Source organism: Neomonachus schauinslandi, chromosome 1 (genome assembly GCF_002201575.2).
Source record: "Neomonachus schauinslandi chromosome 1, ASM220157v2, whole genome shotgun sequence".
NCBI lineage: Eukaryota > Metazoa > Chordata > Mammalia > Carnivora > Phocidae > Neomonachus > Neomonachus schauinslandi.
The window spans coordinates 88,471,431-88,497,054 of NC_058403.1; the positions used below are offsets into that span (position 1 = coordinate 88,471,431).

At 35.2% G+C, this 25,624-nt stretch overlaps 1 protein-coding gene across 1 annotated transcript in view; it reads right to left on the minus strand.

Annotated features, from left to right (window-relative positions):
• The window catches only part of NAALADL2 (N-acetylated alpha-linked acidic dipeptidase like 2), a 911,251-nt gene that overhangs the window by 448,499 nt on the left and 437,128 nt on the right, over nucleotides 1-25,624 (minus strand). Inside the window, exon 5 of the mRNA XM_021702572.1 lies at nucleotides 17,135-17,285. Within this exon, the coding sequence (XP_021558247.1) occupies nucleotides 17,135-17,285 (151 nt within the window). The remainder of the gene's footprint in view (nucleotides 1-17,134; nucleotides 17,286-25,624) is intronic.

The following is a 25,624-nucleotide window of genomic DNA, read 5'->3' on the forward strand; positions in this document are numbered from 1 at the left end:
GCTTTGTGTTTGTAAAAACTCATTTATATGCTTTGCTACTGTAGAAGCTGGGAAGTCCAGTTTCTCCTGCGAAGGACTAGGACTGATCAATTAAGCAAAATTCCATGCCCTTCTTTCATTGGAGCTGATGCCAGAGCTAGGGTGCTAGGGCCTGATTATACTGGATTGTCCAAGTGATACCACCATCAAGTCATAAGCCAGAAAGAGTTACTAAGACCTAATCCGGAACAGAGGCCAGGAAACGACCATAATAGTTGTTGCACTCAGCACTTTTTGTTTTTCTTCTTGAGAACTGTGAAAATAGAGGCATGCTAAAGGTGGATCACTTTCCTTTGTACTTTTTATGATAATGTCAAAGAAGCTGTTTTTATACCTTCCAATTGTATTAGTTTGCTAGGGCTGCTATCAAAAAGTACCATCAACTGGTTGGCTTCAACAACAGAAATTTGTTTTCTCACAGTGCTGGAGGCTGGAAGTTTGAGATCAAGGTGTCTGCGGGGTTAGTTTCTTCTGAGGCCTCACACCTTGGCTTGTAGATGGCCGTCCATTCTCTATGTCTGTGTCCTACTCTCCTCTTCTTAGAAGGACATCAGTCATATTGGAATGGGGTCCATCTCAATGCTCTCATTTTAACTTAATTGCCTCTTTAAAAACCCTGTCTCCAAATACAGTCTGAGATACAGGGAGTTAGTACTTCAACATACGAATTTGCTTGGGGGAGGGAAATTTAGCTCATAACACCCCTTGACTGAAAATCACCTGGATTCCATGGTCAAATCTACTAGGAAATTTAGTTCTAATCTAAATAGCGTCACCGTATCATTCAGTAAATACCTGTTATTTTAAGTAGCTGTTCATGGCAACCCCTTTTATTCTCAAGTGTTCTGGTTGGTCTGTATATTTCATAGTTACCCTAGTAAGTCTGAAAAAAGTTCCTTGGTTTTGTCCCATTTTCTCTAGTGTACCAAAAGCCATCCCAGGAACAGCAGACATCACCCTGATTGAGGTTACTGAACAGTAATCTGGCCTGTGACTACTCAGTTTAATATGCATCATGGATTCCAAAGCTTCCTTGAAATATTGGAATGACTGAGATTTTCAGAGTGATATCACAGCAATAACTTAAGTATGTTTGTGGAGCAAGTGAAAATTTCAATAAGATGTATTCTAGAAATAATTGCCTAAAGCACATTATCTTTTTGGCCTATTGCTTAAAAATGTGTATATCTGTATTATCTTAAGAACTGTCAATTTATCTATCTATTTTTCTCAGGATAAAAATGCATTTCCTATTCTATTGGTGAAATAAGAAAAGTCACCTGAGGGACTGGTTAAAGAAAGCTGTTTAAGAATTTTGTTCAGATTTGTGTTTTAAAAAACAGATTTTTGAACATGGTCAGCGATGAACCGGAACAGATCATGCTGAGTAAAAGATTAGCTGGGATACACTGATTTTCCAGACTTGAGACTACACCAAAAATTCAATTATAAATCTAATTACAACTTTAATTGTTAAACAATCAACCAGATTATTTTTTTGTTGCCAGGTGTTTTGTTTCCTTTTGCTGTCACCACGTGACCTAATCAGCCCTGCCCTTTCAACTTTCTGTATTACTTTTTACATTGTACCTCAAGCTACAAAATGTGCAAAAGCTGAGGTACAAACCATACATCTCTGTGTAGGGACATAAAACTAGGGAAGGATTTGCAGCAGAAAGGGGATGAGGCAGGTGCTACAGGCCAGCAATCCCACAGTATGTTTGACTAAAAAATAGTCCTTCCAGATGCTCCTCTGAAAATGAACTCCATAGTCAAATAAATTTGGGAAACCTCCCAGACTACAGTGCTTTTGGAGTTTTGGAAAACACATCACAATAATAGGTTTTAAAGGTCTGTAGTAAAGAAATCTGTGTCGCTTAGTTTAACCCTCCATTTCCTTAATAAATGTACTGAATATACTTCTGTAAATGTTATCAAGTCAAAAGCCTGAGGAATTAATGAGAAGGAAAAGTAGAAAAGAAAGGCTTTCAAGAGCTTCTGTGCCCAGTAGAAGGCAATGAGGATATTCAATAATCATATGGGGTATATGCATGTAAGTCACAATTTTTGTGAATATATAGGTAGTATCACTTCATGTTATTCAGGAGTCAAGGAAAGAAAGTTAATTATCTGACCTGTTTCCACCAAACAGAGTTAATTTTTAATGCAAAAGATGTACCAGAGTCTGGCTTTCAACTTATTACAAAAGCAGTCCACATTTATATTCCTCAAAAGTTAACACTGAGATGGTTATCTCTCAAAAAAACATAATATTCCCCAGATTTAATTTTTTCAATTCTCACTGAAAAATTTAGAACTGAGTGGATGTTGATAAGCAAAAAAAAGTAGAACATATTTTTTCATCCAGGATGTATCTCTCAAATGAAATTGTATGGGACTAAAATTTACAATGCTGCAGTGTGAAGCAAATGTAATAACACTTTAAAGTAGCATTACAAGATTTATTTTTACATAATTAAAATTCAAAAACTCTTCAGAGAACACTGGAAATGGAAAATGTTTACTTTAGGAGCACTCAACTATGTTTTGGTTCAACACTAAACCATAAAACAATTCATGGAGCATACCCAACGTGGTTCTTACAGTCTGCTTTGTAAATAGATTTTAAATAATTCAAGTGGTAAAAAAGGACAAACAATCTTTGATTCTCTAAGATTATACACAGAAGAAGTCTCATGGATGATCTAAAACAGTAGTTATCACCAAATTTTGTATAAAATCAATGAGATTATTATTACTGCTTCAGGCATTTATTCATCCAATAGAAGTTTTCTTAATCATGGAAATGCTCTATAATAGCCACATGTGGCTACTGAGCACTTGAAATGTGGTCCCTATGACCGAATTTTTAATTTTATTTAATTTTAATTAATTGAATTTAAAATTAAATAGCCACATATGGTTAGTGACTATCATATTAAACAGCACAGATTTAGACCTTGTACTTCATGACCAAGAATGGGGCGAAAGGCAAATTTCTGTAGTTGACATAGTGATGTCATGTCTTTACATGCCACTCTGTCAAGGGGGGTACTTTTAAAGCTGATGTTCTCAGTGCTCTCAGTAGAGAGTCACCAGCTGTTAAGCTGAGCCGAGTTTGCCTTAGTCATGGAGAATCACTTTACCCAGTGGCATGCCCTTCTTGGGGAGGCACACATCCAAAGACTGGCTTCAGAAGAGGCATAAAGGCCTGATCATTCAGTCCACTCATGAACAATTCTGACAGACCATATGCTCATGGGTGATTGGACTGTTCTCTAGTTCCACTTCTACCCCTACCCAATCCTGCCTGTGCTCTCTTTTTCCTATAAGCATCAATCCCTAATAAAAATTCTGCCAACTACACTTTCTCTCCGTACCTGTTCCTGGAGAACCCAGCTAATGGCAATCTTTAAGAACTGACAGGGAGAGGTTTTTAGAATTGCTCAATGGAAAAAAAAAATACAAGTAAGTATTAAGGTATGCTACATTTTATGTAAAATTGAAGGGGGGGATAAGAGAATATACATTTATCTGCTTATTTTCTAGAAAAAAAAATTACAGGAAAGACCACTAGGGAGTGAGTAAAGTGAAATGGAAGAATTTCATCCCACGGGGGGAAGAGAGTGACACTACTCTGAGTACTCATGTTTGTATAATTTTGACTTTTGGAACCATGTTATATTTTATACTAAAAGAAGTCATTAAAGACAGAGGGAATAAACATTTAAAGTGAAATATAAATAGAAACAAATAAATCTAAACACATTTTGAATAAATAACAACCACACTAAAGAGAGGGTGAGGATGAAGAACTAACCCAAGAAATTTCTGATCAAATATTTTTACTGCATATCCTTGGTTCAAAGAGAAGAACCATGCGCACGCACACACACACACACACACGCGCGCGCGCGGAACAAAAGTTCTTTGTACTACTCTACCAATCTGTCTTTAATCTTAAATTATATCAAAATTTAAAAATAACAAAAATAACTAAGAAAATAAATTTATATGTATTAATATAACTGCTTTTAGGAAAATCAGCAAGATCTCATCTATATTCTTCTATTGCACCCATAGTTTCCCGATTGCAGCATATATAATCTTATGTAACAAGATCTCACACCTCAGTTACTGCACTTTGCTATTTACATATGAAGACTGACAAATATGGGTGCCTGGTGGCTCAATCGGTTAAGTGTCGGACTCTTGATTTCGGCTCCGGTCATGATCTCAGGATCCTGAGATCAAGCCCCACATCAGGCTCCTCCCTCAGGAGGGAGTCTGCTTGAGATCCTCTCTCTCCCTCTCCCTTTACCCCTCCCCACCATGCTTTCTCTCTCTCTCTCAAATAAAAAAAAATCTTAAAAAAAGATTGACAAATAGGTAGTTTCAAATCTTGGTCTATTTAGCCATATTTCCACTTAAAGTTTAGATTTACTTTATAATGAATTTGCAGTGAAGCTATAAAGAAACTAAACATCTTTACTACATCTGGTTTTGCAAAAGGAGAAAAATACACAAAAATCAAATGCCATATATAAACAAATAGTTTAGCATTTTCATAGGCACATAAAGTAATTGATTAAAATTCAGTAAATGATTAAAAAATATTTAGGAAACAAATATTGTTAAAGAAATTCAATATTATATTATTGGCTACTACTAATTTTAAAAAGAGATTGCTGGAGGAACTAAGAGACTGCTATGCATAATTTTATGTCAACAAAGTGGACTATGTAGAAGGAATGGATAAATTTCTAGAAAAATATGACCTACCAAAATGAATCATGAAGAAATAGAAAATATGAACTGACAAATTACTAGTAAGGATTTTAAATTAAAAAACCTCCCAAAAAAGAAAAGTCCAATTGGCTTCACTGGTGAATTCTACTAACTATTTAAAGAAGGGCTAATACCAACCCTTCTTAAAATCTTCCAAAATATAGAAGAGGAGGGGATACTTTCAAACTCATTTTATAAAGTCAGCATGAAACTGATATCAAAGTCAGACAGGGACACCACCAAAAAAAAAAAAAAAAAATGAAGAAAATCACAGGCCAATATCCCTAATGAACATAGGTGCAAAAATCCTCAACAAAATAGTAGCTAACAGAATTCAGCAGTACATTAAATGGATTATACATCATGATAAAATGGAATTCATTCATGGGATACAAGGATGTTCAACATATGTAAATCAGTGTAATATACCACATTACAGAATGAAGAATAACAATCACATGATCTCAATAGATATAAGGAAGGCATTTGATAAAATTCAACATCCATTTATGATGAAAACTTTCAACAAAGTGAGTATAGAGGGAAAGTACCTCAAAATAATAAAGACCATGTGTGACAAGCCCACAGCTAATTATTCTCAACAGTGAAAAGCTGAAACTGAAAGCTTTTCCTCTAAGATCAGGAACAAGATCACCACTTTTATTCCACACTGTACTAAAATCCTGGCCAGAGCAATTAGGAAAGAAAGACAAAAATCCAAGTCAGAAAAGAAGAAGTGATGAAAGATGACAATACACTAAAGCCTCCACCAAAAATCTGTTAGCATAAACAAATTTAGTAACGTGGCAGAATACAAAATGAATATAAAAAATCAGTTATGTTTCTATACACTAATAATGAACTACTGGAAAGAGAAATTAAGAAAAAATTCCATATACAATAGCATCAAAAACAATAAATTATTTAGGGGCACGTGGGTGGTTCAGTCGTTGAGCGTCTGCCTTCGGCTCAGGTCATGATCCCAGGGTCCTGGGATCAAGCCCCGCATCGGGGTCCCTGCTCTGTGGGAAGCCTGCTTCTCCCTCCCCCACTCCCCCTGCTTGTGTTCCCTCTGTTGCTGTGTCTCTCTATCAAATAAATAAATAAAAACCTTTAAAAAAAGAATATATTATTTAGGAATAAATTTAACCAACAAGGTGAAATATATGTACACTGAAAACCATAAGACCTTGACTTGAAAAAAATTGAAAAAAAAAAAACATGCAAATAAATTTGAAGATATCCCATATTCTTGGATTAGAGGAATTAATATTGTTAAAATTTCCATAATACCAAAATAGATAATAGATTGATATAATCCCTATAAAAATATTAATGGCATTTTTCACAGAAATAGAACAAACAATCCTAAACTTTGTATGGAACTGTAAGAGATCCCAAATAGTCAAAGCAATCTTGAAAAGAAGAACAAAGGTGGAGGTAGCATGCTTTCCAGTTTGCAACTATATTACAGACTATAGTAATCAAAACAGTATGGTGTTGGCAAAAGCAGATGAACCCATAAATAAACTGATGCATACATGGATAATTAATTATGGACAAAGGAGCCAAGAATATACAATGGGGAATGGACAGTCTCTTTAATAAATGGTGTTGGGAAAATTGGATAGCTACATGCAAAAGAATGAAACTGGACCCCAATCTCACACCATTCACAAACATAAACTTAAAGTGGATTCAAGTTTTGAACATAAGACAAGAAATCGTACAACTCCCAGAAGAAAATATAGGTGGTAAGCCCTTACATTGGTATCAGCAATGATATTTTGGATTTGGCACCAAAAGCAAGGCCAAAAAAAAAAAAGCAAAAATAAACAAGTGGAATTACATCAAACTAAAAAGCTCTGCACAGCAAATGAAACAATCAACAAAATAAGAAGGCAACCTATGGAATGGGAAAATATATTTGCAAATCACTTATCACATAGGGGTTAGTATCCAAAATATACAAGGAACTCATATAATTCATGAAAGAAAAAAAGAAAGAAGGGAAGGGTCCAATTGAAAAGTGAGTGAGTAAAGGACCTGAATAGACATTTTTTTTTTAAAGATTTTATTTATTTATTTGAGAGAGAGAGAGAGCATGAGGGGGGGAGGGTCAGAGGGAGAAGCAGACTCCCTGCCGAGCAGGGAGCCTGATGTGGGGACTCAATCCTGGGACTCCAGGATCATGACCTGAGCCGAAGGCAGTCGCTTAACCAACTGAGCCACCCAGGCGCCCAAATAGACATTTTTTAAAGCCCATACACAAATGCCCAGTAGGTACATGAAAAGGTGTTCAACATCACTAATCACCCAGGAAATGCATATCAAAACCAGAATGAGATATCACCTTACACCTGCTAGGATGTCTATTATCAAAAAGTAAAAGACAAAAATGCTGGTAGGATGTGAAGCAAACCCTTGTACATTGTTGGTGGGAATGGAATGTAAACTGGTACAGCCAGTACGGAAAACAGTATGGAGGTTCCTCAACAAAAGAAAAATATAACTACCATATGACCAAGACTTCTGTGTATGTATTGAAAGGCAATGGAAACACTATCTCAAAAAGATATTTATATTCCTATGTTTATTGCAGCATTAATAACAATAACCAGAGTATGAAAACCACCTATGTGCCAGTCAACAGAGGAATGAACAAAGAACAAAGAAATTGTGGTATACACACACAACCAAATAATAAGGAAATCCTGCCATTTGCAAAAACTTAGATGAACCTGGAGGGCATTACACTAAATGAAATAAGCCAGACGAGGAAAGACAAATACTGCATGGTATCATTTATATGCAGAATCTAGAAGAAGAAGAAGAAGATGGAGAAGGAGAAGGAGGAGGGGGAGGGGGAGGAGGAGGAGGAGGAGAAAGGATAAATAAAGAAAAGTTGAACTTACAGACTTATAGAAACAAAGTAGAATGGTGATTGCTGGGTCTGGGAAGTAGGAGAAATAGGGAGAGTCTAGCAAAAGTGTACAAACTTTCAATTATAAGAAGAATAATGGCTGAAGATCTAAAACATGGTGACTATAGTTGCTGATATTGTATTATATAGTTGCAATTTGCTAAGAGAGTAAAAGTTAAGTGTTCTCAAGAAAAAATAAAAAGAAGATAAATAAATATGTTAGGTGAGGAATGTGGGGATCCTTTGCAATTTGTACGTATTGACTCATCATACTGTATACCTCAAATATACTGAACTTTTGTCAAGTATTCTTCAATATAAAGCTGAAAAATGGAAAAAAAAATAAAAAGGAGTTAATGAAAGCCATAATTACCTTGACCTATTTAGATAATTAAGCAAGAGTGTCACATTTAACATGGATATAGAATGTTTTACTGTAGCCACTATATAACTAAGTATTAATTTTCAAGTTGCTTTAGCATAATACAGATTATTTTCTGCCACTAACTAGAAAAGAAAAAATGAACAGAAAACCGTGCCTTATTTTCTAAAAGACATCAACAAGGAATACATTTGAGTTGACTATAATTGCTGATTTGGAAATCAACTTCTTAAAATACTAAGACTTAATATATAAGGCTATGAGAATCCTGTCTCATACTTCCACCGTGTTAATTTGCCACATGTTGAAAATTCACTCTTCATAATCAATAGTTCAGAAATAAAAAGATTGTTATTATTTTTATATTGCCTTTATCATTTGATAGTGAACGTAAAAACAGACTACAGTGATTTTTTTGAAGTTTATGTCTGACATTAGTTCTATTAATGATATTTTCTCTAAGATAGCTTAAGTTTGTCAATAGTAAGACCTCCTGCTACTGTAGTTTATAGGGCCTGACCACAATAGATAAAAAAGTATGAAAACTGTCTGGGAAAAGCAAAATTAATTGTGTTGTGGGGGCACCTGGGTGGCTCAGTCCATTAAGTGTCCAACTTTGGCTCAGGTCATGATCTCAAGGTCCTGGGATGGAGCCCTGAGTGGGGCTTTGCGCTCGGCAGGGAGAGGATGCTCCCTCCCTCTACTTCTGCTCCTCCCCTGGCTCCTGCTCGCACTCTCTCTCTCAAATAAGTAAATCAATATTATTTTTTTAAAAGATCTATTCATTTATTTGGGGGGGCAGAGGGAAAGGGAGAGAGAATCTTAAACAGACTCCCCACTGAGCAGGGAGAGTTGGGCTCCATCTCACCACTCTGAGATCAGGACCTGACCAAAACCAAGAGTCAGACACTTAAGCACTGTGCCACCCAGGTGCCCCAATAAATAAATCTTTAAAAAAAAATGTGTTGTACAGGCATATTCCTGCTCTTTTATGCAATTTCAGCTGATATTTTCTGCTCAGCTACTGTCTAGTACCTTGAAAAAGTAAGTTGTACCCATGATTAGAACAACAATTTGTATCTTTGAGAAAGATAATCAGATGGCTGTATTTTACATGGTTTAAAGCTATTAAGTAAAAAGGTTAATAAAGTTGGGGAAATGACAGGTTTTGAATATATTCCACTAAAATAATCTATATAATTTTGTGGTTGAAAAAATAAAACAAGGTCTTTTGTCGTTACTGTTTTTCCTCATATACTTTAATTAGTTGTTCAATTTATTTCTTTTATAATAATTTCTTTTATAATTATTGTATTTTTGTAGATAAGAGTAGAACAAAATACTCTGGAAGAATATTGGCAATTGCATATGATTCAATCCAAATTTGTTCTGATGTCAAATTGATACAGTCTAAACCTGCAGGCAGGCTTTATAATTTTACCATTATATTTTATATTTCATTTTTAACATTACACTTGAGCATGTGTTGAAAGTAGGGAGAAAACAAACAATTAAATCCAAGTGTTCTTTAGCATTAAATTTAATCTTTTGATGTCACACCAAATGCAATTCTTATTTTCATAAATCTAATTTACCTAAATTTTATGGTTGATGCAAGATAATATTAGTGGAACCCCCATTAGGTTAGAAGTTGGGCAACTTGGGATTTAAGTGCTGGTTATATGAGTCTGGTCACTTTGATTAAAGCTCAGTTTCTTTAAGGATCAGTTTACTCATCTAAAAGTGGGGACAGTAAAAGCTGTCCTGTTGAAAGATCTAATAAGATAAAGCCCACAAAGCACTATAAAAATGTAAAACTAATTTTTCTGTTGTTTCAACTACGTTGTTATCTTCATTGTGATGGAAATTTACTGATAAATCATTTTTTCAAGCAGTAGATTTTATCATCTTCTTAGAATCCCCATATATTTTTGTGGAAACTTCGATTCTGAAACAAACTGATTGTCTCCACTGATAGAGTATGTGTTTCGTTTAAAATAGAGTTCTGAGTACAATAATAAGAACATTCTGATGGACTAATAAACCATGTGGAATACATATTGTCCATGAACAATAATCATTCAAAAATATTCTCTACAGGGCTGTAATCTTAGACATTTCAGCAATCAATTATAAATTTCCCCGTTTTGGACCAAGAAAACTTATGTAACTAAAATTATTTTTCAAAACAAAATTTAGATTTTTGAAAGGAAGTTTGAATTTAAACAATCTATCTTTTCAAGATGTTGCAAATTAAACTTACAGAAAAAAAAAATCAGCTTAACAGTGAGCCACTCTTTAGATGGTTCTTAGGACCAATTTGGACAATATTTCATGTAAATCTGAAGCCTTCAGGACACATACAAGAACCAGGTAGAGTAAGATAATAAAAATACAGACACTTTATTTTTCTCCAACAAAGTGACAAGGCATTTCATGCTGTGAATATCTAACACTTTGACAACTAGGCACATATTTATATTTTCTGCTATTCTAGTCAGGAGGAATAGTTCAACACTGTCTCAGCTGATTTAGTGCCAACTCAAGTCAGTCTTTAGACATTTGTCCGGTAACTGGACCAAAACACCTGGAGAAGACTTGTCACAAATTACAGTGATATTCTTTATTCTTTGAGTGGTTTGGGTTGGCAGAGGTGATGTTGAACAGACAGCAGGTAAACAACACACAGATCCACTGAATTGTAACACTGGGAATATTAAATAAACTGTGTCATTAGATACACTTCACTAGAGTAAAACCCCTGAAACAACTTTCTTCTCCAGAATTTAAAACAAAGAAAAAATGGGGGAGAAAACAGGATTGTAACAAATAGAGAGGGGGACATACACACAAAACTTTAAATCAGGATGGATTTCAGTAAATGGGATATAAGAAAAATTAAGTCTAAGGCAAGATAAAAGAAAATTTGGATTTCAATTAACTAGCTGTCCATAGATTAGACAGGCAGTTATCTGGAGATTGTATTAAAATTAAACTCTAGAGCCAGCAGAGATTTCAGAAGATAAATTATTTTAAAAAAATATGGAAAGAAAAGGATTTCTAACTACTAATACTATTTCTAGTCTGGTTGTCAGACAATCAGAAGCTTACAAATTGGGGAAAGATTTTCTTTTCCATGTTTCAACATCGACTAAATGATACACTCCTTGAAGGTGTCCATTTCTTACCTCCCTATTTTTATTCTCATCCATAGCTTTCTGATTCCCTCTTTGTTTTGAACAAAACCAATTAATTACTTTATTTATTCATCTATTTTTTAAGATTTTATTTATTTATTTGACAGAGAGATAGAGAGAGAGGACAAGTAGGCAGAGCAGCAGGCAGAGGGAGAGGGAGAAGCAGGCTCCTCGCTGAGCAGAGAGCACGATGCGGGGCTCCATCCCAGGACTCTGGGATCATGACCTGAGCCGAAGGCAGATGCTTAACAACTGAGCCACCCAGGTGCCCCCCAATTAATTATTTTAAGCTAAGCATATATTTGATTATGACTGATCACTGGTGTTATAATTATGACCAGTTACTATAAATGTCAGCTCATATGCCACAGTTATATGAGCCCCTACCTAACATGATCAAGTTTTTGTGCCTCAAAACTATATGAACCTTATATGAACCATAAAGTCTCTTAGAATTCTAAAATTAGATGGTTCCAGTGAATGAGGTTTGCTTAGATCATAGTTTAATGTTTGAAATACTTGTAGCAAGTTGGTGGAAGTAGGTATGATGAAGTCTAATATTTTGGACACTTAATCTTTGACATATTGGATAAATTATCAAAGGAATTAAGAGAATAGATTAGACTTTTAATATCCTAATATCTTAAGCAGAATTTCTGCTGTTCTGAGTGGTAGAATTGGTATGAAAGAATTGACAGAAGCATTTAAGGAGAAAAACCATGTATTTTGTAAACAGACCCGTCAGAGGTACATGCTTATACACACTTTTTTTTTTTTAGTTTTAATTAGGTTAATTAAAGTCAGGGTATAGCCCAGAGTCAGAATCATCACAGACAAGTAGTCACATTAAAGGAACAAGTTATTCACTCAATCAATATTTACTGAGAGCTAATGGAGTATAAAAATTGGGTCCAGGATCCAGAACACAAATATTCCTCAGTCCTGACTGACATGGAGGCAGGGAAAATAAAAGGCAGCAATATAAGATGTTGAAAGAATGGTAACATGAGGTCACAAAGTTTAGGTCAGTAGTCCTAGTGGCCCAACTATGATTTGGAAATGAAGCATAAAGTTCTCTAGCTCAGTAGGTCTCAAAATTCATTTGCATCAGAATCATCTAGAGAGTCTGTTAGAACACAGATGGTTGGGCCCTTCCCTCAGAATTCCTAGTTAAGTTTGGGGCAAAGTTTGAGATAATGTATTTCCTTACAAACAATCTTGTAAGATCTGTATCTATATCTATATCATCTATGTATCAACACATATATTACATTAGTATAATTCTTTTTAAGGTAAATAAAATAAGGCTCAGAGTGATTAATATGCCAAGCGAACCTAATGGCTTGTTTTTATTAAAAGAATGAGAAGACATGATTTTCTGTGACATAGGAGAAAAGATTTTTTAAAAACTTTTTTTATTCTTTGCTGTGACTGTACAATAATCAAGAACTTTTTGGATATGCAATGAGACTTACTGAGCAGAACTACCTTTTTTTTTTTTTTAGTGTATAGCTCTGCAAGTTTTTTTTTAAATTTAATTTTACTATGTTTTGTTAGTCACCATACAATACATGGTTAGTTTTTGATGTAGTGATCCACGATTCATTGTTTTCGTATAACACCCAGTGCTCCATCCTTAATACCCATCACTGGGCTAACCCATCCCCCACCCCCCTCCCCTCTAAAACCCTCAGTTTGTTTCTCGGAGTCCATAGAGCAGAACTATCTTATAGGAAGTTCCTGTGTCTTATTTGAACAACCTATTTGGATCATATGTTGTGGAAGAGTGCCTTGGCATTCTTATTAAAAAAACACCTACTTGAATCAATACAAAAATTGTGGTACACTTCCCAACAATAAATTGTTACATGGAACCACGAACAAACATCAAAGACATTATCTAAGCAAAAGAACCTGCACATAACATAATATATACTCCATGATAAAAGTGACACTGGTGCTTGGCAAGGGCTCGTGATAGGGAATGACTCTGAACTTTCTGAGGTGATAAAAATGTACTATAGCTAAATAGGCATGGAAATTACATAGGTATATCCTTTTGCCGGTTAAGTTGTGTGCATTTCAATTTATGTGATTTTTTTTGGTAAAAATAACAAGTGGCGCTATGGGGTATGAGGAAATGTACAGACCACATAAAAATAGTAGAATGTAGATGTTGACGAAGCAAGGTGAGGCATATGGAAAGTTCATAATGCTATTCTGTTTATTATGTATATATTAAAAACAAACAAATAAAACCACCTACTTGGATTTGTATTATTCTATACCCTTCTTTAGGACCTCGTTATCCTTAGATTAATTAATAGGACAGAGTTCCTAAAATTGGAAAAAGAGGTAGTTTTATATTACTTCCTCTAACAATCATTTACCTAACAATATTGTAGAGCATTAAGTCAGATGCTGTTATTCACTTTGAATAAATTATTATTTGTAGTTTTTATTTACAATTCGCAACCTGCCTTCTCCTCCTCCTTCCCTACCCACAAAATTGAGGAGGGTTGTGTTATTTGTTCTTAAATGTGAATAAAACTATAAGACACAGAGATCTTAAGATAATTGCAAGAGGAAGGGATAAATGAATCAGAATCCAGTGGTATAGTCACTATGGTTAATCAGAGCTTCTTAGCAAACAGGGCAAAAAGAGAAATACAATGTATTTAATTTTTCCTTTTCTGTATATTTTATAGAGATTAATATGTGAAAAAGAGATCCTCTCACCACACCACACACACACACACACACACACACATGTGCGCACGTGCCACTGGCATGATATCTGTAAAAGAAATTTTCATGTGAGTCCTCTATATTAGTAATATAGTAAATAATGTTATTTATTGCACTGATACTTTTGTAATTGAGTCTAAGAATTTTGACTTCTAATTTTGCTCAAAATGGTTAGTCATTTCACGGTTGTTAAGGCATGTAGGCAGCAAGGATGACTACTCATATTATAAAAAAATTTTTTTAAGCAGGATTATAAAGGAATGATGGAAATAGGAAATCATGAGTTGGCAAATAACCATAGAAATAATTGTAACAAAAAGGAATCATTGATGAATGCTATTATGTATGAGGAAAAGTAAAATAAGAAAGGATATTTAGGTAGCCTCATATTATATCTTGTATCTTCCCAGAAGATATCCATTAATTACATATGGGAAAAAAGAGTACCTATACGGTAGAGAAAATTGGCAGCCACCACCATAACCAAGAGATACAACTTAGCCTCATGAGAAATGACCCATACGTGCAACATGTACCTCTTCATATAATGCATTGAGAAGGGTATACCATCTCTTCTGCAGCATTCCTGCCAAAAATTTATAACCGCAATCTAATCATTAGAAAATATTGGACAAGCTCAATTGAGACATTCTACAAAATAAACTTCCAGTATTTTTCAAAGGGTCAAGGTAATAAAAGAGAAACTGAAGGACTGTTTCAGATTGGAGAAGATTAAGTAAACAAGGCAACTAAATGTACCATGGAACTCCAGATTGGATGCTGGATCAGGAAAAAAAAGAGAGAGAGAGAACTGGAGAAATCTGAATAAAGTCTATAATTGGTTAATAGTACTGCATCAGTGTTAATTTTATGGCTTTGATAACTGTATAATATTATGTAAGATGTTAATATGAAAGAAGTCTGGAATAAAGTCATACAGATTCTCTAAATGCTCTATTTGAAATTTTTTAGGTGTTGAATTTATTTGAAAGAAAAGGGAAGGAAATGGAAGAAAAGAAAAGGGACAGCCATCAAAAGGAATGAGATCTTGCCATTTGCAACGATGTGGATGGAACTGGAGGGTATTATGCTAAGCGAAATAAGTCAATCAGAGAAAGACATGTATCATATGATCTCACTGATATGAGGAATTCTTACTCTCAGGAAACAAACTGAGGGTTGCTGGAGTGGTGGGGGGTGGGAGGGATGGGGTGGCTGGGTGATAGACATTGGGAAGGGTATGTGCTATGGTGAGTGCTGTGAATTGTGCAAGACTGTTGAATCACAGACCTGTACCTCTGAAACAAATAATACATTATATGTTAAAAAAAAAAGAAAAAGAAGATAGCAGGAGGGGAAGAATGAAGGGGGGGGAAATCTGAGGGGGAGATGAACCATGAGAGACAATGGACTCTGAAAAACAAACTGAGGGTTCCAGAGGGGAGGGGGGTGGGAGGATGGGTTAGCCTGGGGTTGGGTATTAAAGAGGGCACGTTCTGCATGGAGCACTGGGTGTTAGCACAAACAATGAATCATGGAACACTACATCAAAAACTAATGATGTAATGTATGGTGATTAACAATAAATAAATAAATAAATAAATAAATAAATAAATAAATAAATAAATAAATATCCTAAGAAAAAAGGAAAGAAAAAAGAAGCATTCTGAGATTGCTTGAGACTCTGGCAAACATTTTCCTAGATATTATGGAATTCTACAACTATGAAATGATCTGAGCCAAAAAAAATATTAAGAGCAAATTTTGCCAACTGGTCAATTTACCAACTTAGAGTCTTCATAAAGTAGCTTTTTGATAGTATTGCAGCCCATTGATTTGTCACAAAAAACTTAGCTGTAATATGCAGACTCTTGAAGCAGAGGTGTTATAACCCAAGGAAGTTAGAGCATTTGCAAATGAGAGAGGTGGACTGACATTTTTGGTGATGTAGATGGACACTTCCTAATTTTAATTTCAAAATTCTAATAATGAGACAATAGACTATAAAAATACATATCAATAAGGTCTCAAGGAAAATTCTTAAAATGGATTGTTAAAAGTGTACTTTAGAGGACAAAGCAGTAATCAGTAGACCTAACAAAATTTATAAATTATAACTCATATTTGATTGAATTTACTTCTTTGTTGGAGAGTTATTGATTAATCAGTAAAGTTAATATACATAGAGAGAGGACAAGTGGACTTGAACAAGATAATTAGAAAGTTTTTTGTGACATTTTGTAGAAAATGGAAAAATTTTGGCAGAACACATGAGTAATTACATGATTTTGTTGTTGTTGTTAGTTCAATTATTGACTGTAGTGTCATGGTTAATGGGTTGCTATCACCCTGGAAGAAGGTTCACAGAGCTTCTTCCCCAGCCAAGACTATATTAATGGACTACTTGTCAATGATACATTGGACAGAAATTCAATGATGCAGGGAGCACCCACCAAATTCAGTTGTCTTCTCTCTGCCACCTGACCCCCCAATAACATGAACAACTTATTGAGAAAGAGAAGGATGTTTGATGCAAAGATGGCCATTTTCTATGCTGCCAGTGAGTAAGATCCCTTCCCTTAGGGAGCCAGACAAGTTGATCCTATTAACGCCATTCTTTTCCAGCATCATTTCCCACTACTTAAGTCACCTAACCGGACCATGTGTACCCCTAGACTCTGTACTTAAAGTAATTACAGACACCCTAAAGCAGCAGGTATTTCATCCTTCTAGGTATTTGTATGGTTTCGACCTATATGAAGTGTTTGTCCCACCTGGTATTAATTTATCTTTCAGTCAATCAATAACAACATATAAAATATGTTTTTCTTTGCTAACAATACTGCAACTTATCCAGACAAAAATCTATTACAGACTTCTAAAAAAGTTTTATTCCAACAAAGGGATAGTCTATAACTTGAGCAGATAAAAATCATTTTTTGAATATGGAGTGGTAAGAATTCTTCAACTTTGTTATCCCTTGATTAATTTAGCATGTACTTAGAAATTACAACCTGTAATGCTTAAAAGAATAATAAAGGTTAACAGCACACTTACCCACACTTGGATAACCAGGTGTTGAAGGGTCTCCTCCTGGGTTCAGTGATACCATGAAGGTATCATGGCTAAGATTTGCGGTCTTTGGTAAATCGCAAGGATCAATATACAGAAGAACACCACCAAATCCAGCCTTTTCCAATAAGGAAAGCTAAAAGAGGAAAAGAGAAAACTATTAAAAATATTATCCTATGCATTGAAAGTAGTGCCATTTGATAACTGTCAGCAAAATAAGATGACTCCCCCCCACCCAAAAAAAAAATAAATAAAATAAAATAAGATGACTCTCTTTTCTGGTTTTTTTCTTTTAAAATGAGCAGGCACATCAGATTTTCCAATTATCAATCCACTGGCCTCTTCCTTTTTTCCTCTGTCTCAACATTATTGTAGCAGCATTCCTATAATGTCTGTATTTGATTTCAGTGGTCTGCACATGGAATTTCTCCCTCTCTCACTTTTAATTATCTAAGTAGATCTGGAGTCTCACTCTCATGAGATTAACAAAGGATCTACCAAAGACAAAATTCTGCTGTAGAAGAATTTTTCTGGCCACTATCATGTCCTTCCCTTCAAGCCAAGTCACCTGCAGCATTTTGAGATTATTTCCTAGAGGGCGAAGCCTGTCATACTAGTTGCTAATATGTTGAAATACTTTTACACTGTTTGGCAAATAGCCACTGTCCTGACCCCTCCTGAGGGCCTCCACTGTCCTAGTCACTGTGATCTATGCCCTGGATATTCCAGTCATACCTTGCAGATATAGCCACTGAGGGATGGAGAGAACCAAGAGGCCTCCTTCTGAATGGTCAGGTCCTGCTCTTTGTCATTAAAGATTTTGAAAATAGTTCCTGATTACTTCATTTGAGACGTATCTAACGCAGGTTTCTCTCTGTTCTTCAGTATGTACACAATATATAAGTATGATGGGGCAGATGAACCTGACATTTCATGTTGTTTCTGTTTTAGCTTATAAGTTAATTTTTTTGGGTAAAGAGCCTAGTGTGACTTACCCGATGTGAGAAACAATACTTATAATTTGGTAATCCATGTGTTTCCCACGAGAGAGGAAAAGCACATAGGGGGACACTGGGGAGCGAAATAACGGAGACTATGACTAGGAATCAATATGAAATGTAGGCAGTTGCTGTTCATTGTGTGACTCTAGTTAACACCTATACTTCGCTTCCCAGGAACTGCTTATCTTATTTATTAAGTTTTATAGTGGACTAAGCAAGGTGGCCGTTGTGGGCCTAGCTGGGCCCCTCCATGAGGACAGCATCATGCTTATCTTCTGTACCAATGTACATATGCACTTAGCAGGCCCAGAGTAGTCATTCACCAGTATTGCTAAATGAAGGGACAAACGAGAAAGATGCTGGCTTGCCACAGCAGCGACTCTTTAAAAAAAAAGAGAGACTTCTGAGGAAATACTTAGGATGCACTTATTTTTTCGTTGTTTTAAAGATTTGTTTGTTTATTTATTTATTTATTCATTTATTTCATTTATTTATTTTAGAGTGCAAGTGGTGGGGAGGAGCAGAGGGAGAGGGAGAGCATCTCCAGCACACTCCCCACTGAGTGCAAAGCTGGATCTAGGCTCGATCCAAACACCCTGAGATCATGACCTGAGCTGAAATCAACAGCCAGATGCTCAACCCACTGAGCCACCCAGGTGCCCTAGAATGCACTTCTGTTGGAAAAATAAAACATATGATTGGACATATAATATGGTTTTTACATAAAAGAAGTTATATGCAGAAAAATAAAAAAAAATACTTGATTTAAGTACATTACATTAATGGCATTTTTTCAACTCCTTTAAAAATATTCTGTGTGGGCGCCTGGGTGGCTCAGTCGGTTAAGCGACTGCCTTCGGCTCAGGTCATGATCCTGGAGTCCCGGGATCGAGTCCCGCATCGGGCTCCCTGCTCGGCAGGGAGTCTGCTTCTCCCTCTGACCCTCCTCCCTCTCATGCTCTCTGTCTCTCATTCTCTCTGTCTCAAATAAATAAATAAAATCTTTAAAAAAAATATTCTGTGTTTTCCAATTTTTGAGTAATGAACAAGTAGGTATTATTTAATTAATATATTACATGAAATAAGATCTATTTAGTTATTAATCAGAAAAAATAACCCTTAGAACCTAAGCAAAGAACAATTGACTCATATGTTGAGTTATGATTTTCTTGTCAGAGGGAGAAGAATTTAGGGAGAGGGGAAGAATGAGAAAAGGAAAAAAGAGCAAAGAATATGTTAATAAGAGGGCCAGATTTAAGACTGACTCTCCAAAAGCTCACACTGAAGTCCTTAGGGAGGACTTCTAATATTTAGATGCTGAAATTGCTACTTTTAAAAAGAATGATCAACGGAATGATTTTGAATGTTCTGCTTACTATAGAAGAATAAATCAAGAAAAATATGAACAATTCCAGAAAGCAATTTTTAAATATTAAAAATTGCTTTTAAAAAATTTATTAAAGTGACTTATGATCATTAGAGAAAAAAAGATACAGACAAAATAATAATAATAATAATTAATAATAATAGCAACAGTCCTATTATCCTATTATTCTATCACAAAATATTCTATCTATTATTATCCTATCCTATTATTCTATCAAGAAATAGCAAATGTTAATATGCTGGAGTTTCTAAACCCTTTTATTTGGGCTTAGACACATATACACATATCCTAACAAAATAAGACCACACACCATAAATTTTGTAATCTATTTTTTCACTTAGAAGCACATACTAAATATTTGTCCATGTTGATAAGTATACTTCTATACAATATTAATAGCTGTATACTATACATATGTGAATGCTATAAATAATAAAATAATAAAATATAGAAAGGCTGAAATCATGCCATTTGCAGTGATGTGGATGGAGCTAGAGTGTATTATGCCAAGCGAAATAATTAGAGAAAGACAAATACCATACGATTTCACTCATATGCGGATTTTAGAAACAAAACAGATGAATATATGAGAAAGAGAAAAGCAGAGAAAGAGGAAGCAAACCATGAGAGACTCAACTATAGAGAACAAACTGAGGGTTAGGGGGGTGGGCGCTGGGCTAGATGGACGGTGGAGATTAAGGAGGGCACTTACTGTGATGAGCACTGGGTGTTGTATGTAAGTGATGAATCACTAAATTCTACTCCTGAAACCAACATTACACTACATGTTAACTAGAATTTAAATAAAAAATTGAAACAAAAAAATATATAGAAGGCTATCAAATATTATTTGACCAGTCCTTGGCTGTTGGTTTTACAAATTTTGAATTTTTTATATCATACTTCAACAAACTTCCTTATAGCTAAACCACTGCACAAATATATTTCTTCATGAACTATTATTTCCACAGGTAAAATTTCTAGGTGAAAGTATTATTATTTCTATGAGTTTTGATAAACTATTTTCCCTCCAGAAAAGCTGTAACAAGTTACATTCTTACCAGTCATATATCTGAGTACTTGTTTCCTCTATCACCAGCATTGCATATTACTTTTTAAGAAATATTTGCCAATCTAGCCAAAAATTACTTGTCCATTTTTTAAATTTACAAGTGAAGTTAAATTTATTTTTGTTTGTAACTTTGGCCACTTGCATACTTTTTTTGAGAATTACCTGCTGGTGAAAATTTTTATGATTCCTGGGGTACTTAATCATTCACAACTACATATTGGGTGTCACTTTTGTGCAGGTAATATGCTGGCATTGGCATGTGGAGATAGGTAGGACAAAGTCCCTGCTCTGCTCTCAGGAAGTTCAGTTAACCGGTGGCATGATGAATAGTTTTCATCTCAAGTGCTAGCCCCAATTAACTGGCAATGAGTGGCTGCCTGGGGGAAGCATTTTGAGGCCAAAGTGGACAATGGCTCTGTGAGAGATGTCTGCCATGGACACACGAAAGGAAAGTGGTCATTCACATCTTTTTGTTGTTGTTGACCCTGCGGTAGTGGGATAGTCACATTATCTTTAAAAATCTCTTTTAAAAAGCTCTTTTAAAAACTATTTGACTATTGAAAGTTTATGAGAACTAGTGACTTAGAATTTATCATAATCAAAAATAAAATGCTATAGTTGCATATTTTGTTTCTTCTGATTATGTTTGGTAAAACACTGTGATTCCTTTTAAAATCAATATATAACATGATATTTTTCTATACATGACAGCTTACAATGAGGCAATGCAGTTTAATAGTATGGTATCTTTTGCCAGAGTTGATTAATTCCCTACAACCCTGAAGAGATAGCCCTATATGTGATTTTAGCCCCCTCTTCTCATCCTCTGCCTGTAATGGCTGGACCTGAGGTATAAACCTCTCCAATGTTGTCAAATCTGGTTCATGATGCTGTCCCTTGTTGGCTGCCCTAGAGCTCTTAAATAAGTAGCTTAATTTGGTGACCTAATTTTAGAAATTATCTATTGCTGGATTTCCACTGAATTTGGCAATTGAGGAAACTGCCTATATTAAATCAGATTTTTTTAAAAAAATGTTCCTCTGCGTTGTTAGCATTACATTTTGAAGATGGTGAGGTAGTAGTTGCTTAAAATTTTCAAAGAATGTACTATTCTGGTAAGATCATATTCTTTAAAAATGCATTCAAAGGCAAGTCAATATAAAAAGGATGAAGCCAGCTGTCATTGAGTTGTCTGCTTTTGACTGTCCCTGGGAGCACAGGTAAAAGTTGTTAGCTCTGCCCAGCACCTTTCATACCTTCAGGTCGCTTGGGCCTAGGTTGATGATTATTGGGGGTCTAATTCATGAAAAGAGAGGGCAAACGGAAGGCTAAGATTTCCTAATACTAAACTTTGATTATCCTTTGCTTCTCTCTCTCTCAAGTACATATGTGATAAGTTTGGGGTTCTTTGTCATGCTTTCCACTTTGTAAACTAAGACAATGTTCAACATAATAGAGCCAGTTAGAAATTGGAACAGAGACATAAAAAAATGAGTCAAGCAAAGGGTATTGAGCTCAAGTGTTATAAGGTCATGTACAGCAAGCCACGGCCACTGGCTAGTATACTGTATGACCCATTAGGCTGTATCATCCCGCAAGGGCACCATTTCCTGATTTACACAGTGTCATAGGAGTATGTTTCCATGAAAATAGAAATCGGTAAACCAGCAGCGTCTTACTCACATAGCTTCCACCCTTTTATTTCGCTCAAAGATTACTAAGTGCTGAGCCAACATGAACCTTGCTTAAGTATTCATGGGTGCTAAGATCTCAAGACACCTGAGATGCCTGAGATAGGTGCTGGACTAGAAACTGAGAAATGGTCAATAGTCATCCTGGGACACTTTTCTATTTCTTTATGCAGTCAGTCAATTCCCTTCAAGCTAGGTCATGGCTCCACCAACAAAAGAGGCATCATTTGAAACAATTATAGTCCTTAAAGTAAAATTCTATTGTATTTTTTATCTCCAGGAATTCATCAGGATTTGATGGGTATTTTTAGTGGCACTAGACTGTGATCTACTTGAAGACAGGAATGCTATAGCTTTATTTTATATCCCCAGTGCCCGGTATAGTACCTGGCACCAAATGATTTCTCTATCGTTGAGTTAATGAATAAGTTAGTGTATGTATCAATGAGTGAATGAATACATAATGCATATGGGACAAATGTATTACATGAATGTTATTTTATTCCATATTTCACACCCACTGGCTGGAAAACATGCAATACATTTTGTTTGTGGCATTTTGTATATATGTCTGTTGGAATATGAATCTAAGTATTAATCCATCTTGTTTCTGAAATTAAAACACACACACATACTCAATTAAATGTGTTGTTTTCTCCTTAAACTTCTATAAAAATGTATAATTAAAATAGAATTTGTTCTGATTTTTGTTTTATTTCATTTTATGTTTTGTTATCTAAGAGTTAGAGATAAGGAGTAGTGGAGACTAACGCACTGGGATTTGAACATGTGAGTTTGTCTTGTTGACAGGGTCTTGCAGATAAAATGTCTTTGGCTAACTTCAAGGTGACTGATCCCATATTTCTTGCTGTGAATCATATTAATACATTTTTCCTTGTGTATAGTATATAAAGCTAGGTCCTAACAGTTGCCAAATAATTGCCTCTGAAATAAATGGTACTACAAATCCATGGGCAGGATACAGCAGTCTTACTGAGCAGATCTTACAAAACTCAAAGCTCCCTGAAAACTACTCATTCAGGGAGTAAGTAGTCTGGTACCTAAAAATGGTCCAACAGAGGCTTATATTCCCATTGCCTTAAGACTGGCAGCATGTGGGTGGCTTCATGGTATTCATATATTCAGGGAAAAAATCATTCAAAGGAGATCAAAGCCAGGAATCATGAAAGGGAAAGGACCCTGTTCTGATTCTTGTCACTTAACTTCTTCCCTGCTTGACTTTTATTCTATTCAATCAAAATGTTTTTTCTATTCCAAAAGGAGGATGCTGTTATGAGTTAGACAATCCACTTCTCCAGTGTCTTCACTGTGAATTCCACAGCTAGACTTTAATCCATTTACAGATGTTCCTAAGTTATCAATTCATCCTTCTGAACCCATTGAAGGTCAGCCTTGCTCTTTTTATTTTCACTGGCTACAATGTGTGGAATCCCTCAACTACACCCGATTTCAAGAATCGAAGTTGGAAGCTTGTGATTTTCTCTGTTATTTAGCTTCTTCAAAACATTGGCTGAGCTCTAGAACCATTTCTCTGGCCTCCATGGCTAGAAAAGCTTTCTGAGTCTTCATGTGGAAAACAAGAGCAAATATAAAAAGAGGGCCTTAGTTTTACAAATAAAATTAAGGTCCACTGCTACGGACTGAATTGTGTTCCCCTAATATTCACAAGTTTAAGTCCTAACCTTTAGTACCTCAGAATGTGACTATATTTGGAAGTAGAGCCTTTAAAGAGGTAATTAAGGTCAAATGAGGTTATACTGATGGACTAATCCAGTATGACTAGTGTCCTTATGAAGAAGAGAGATAGACATCAGAAATGTGTGTACATAGAGAAAAGGCATATGAAGACACAGCAAAAAGGAGGCGATTGACAAACCAAGAAGAAAGGCTTAGGATAAACCAAACTTGTCAACACCTCGATCTTCAATTTTCAGTCCCTAAAACTATAAGAAAATAAATTCCTCTTGAATCTACCCAGTCTGTGGTATTTTGTTATGGTAGCCCTAGCAAACTCCTACATTCACATAAGGTGCCAAACTTTATACAAAGACTCAGGAAAATAATTGTGATCAGAATCTAAGTCTTCTGAGTCTTTTTTAAACCAAATCATCAAGTACTAACTGCACATCTACTATGAGCCAGATACTGTCCCCAAAGTGGTTTGTTGAATTTCATTCAGAATATCTGATATGTCATATCAATTCCCACTATGTAGTTGTTGAAATTGTGATTCAGAAAGGGTAAAAGGCTGATCCACAGTCAGAACTACTAAGTGATAATTCCAGGGATCAAACCACAATTTTCCAAATTCAAGTCTGGCAATCTTTCTGCTAAAGCACACCTTTCCTTTCAGTTATACATCCATCTTTTACAAAGACAAATAGACTGGCTAAAGGGTGAATTTATAAAACACATCAGATTCTCTTGCTGTGATTTGCTTTCTGAGAGGACGCTGGAATCAATACCGTGTGAATTATATGCCTGTTTATTTAGATTGCTAAAAAGACCTGGATTTTTACAAAGTACTGTCAGGAAGATTAATATGCATTATAACAGAATGTGTTAAGGATTCATGGCCATAGTAACAGAAAAATAAAAATAAACTTAAAAAAAAAACCATGAACCTAACATTTCATAGCACATTCTTATTCATGTAAATTACATGGCTCTGGCATAGACGAAAAATGAAAATATTGGACACATAATATGTGATCATTCTTTAAGCAGATATTTTGGCTTCAGGGCTTAAATTTTATGTTATTCTTCTTTCTTGAGATTGTTTTCCTTGTTAATAGGTTTGTTGTTTTGCCCTTTAATTATGTATTGTATTGTTAGTATACCATTAAAGAGATTTGTAAGATTCCTGTTTGCTTTGTTATGTTTCAGAAATAAACTCACCTTCCTTTGTTAAAGAAAAAAAAAAGACTATTATGGTGAGGAATTTTCACTGTAATCAGACTGACTATATCCAAGGCATAATCACAGCATTCTTTTTTGATTTCACCGAACACCTCTACTTAGATTTCAAATTGCTTTACTTAATGTATCCGTAGTTATTTAAATAATTCTAGTGAGATTAATAAGAAGCAATGACCTTCTGCTTTTGTGAAGAAAAAGCCTGAAGTTATGCAAAAAATTAAGCCTGCTGCTGAAGTTCTAAAAAGAAACCTCAACTTTATCACACAATTCAAGAAGGAAGGAAGGAAGGAAGGAAGGAAGGAAGGAAGGAAGGGCAAGAGGAGGGAAGATTTCCTACTTTGTAAGGTACCCTCATGTATAACATTTTTATTTCACTTTAAATTA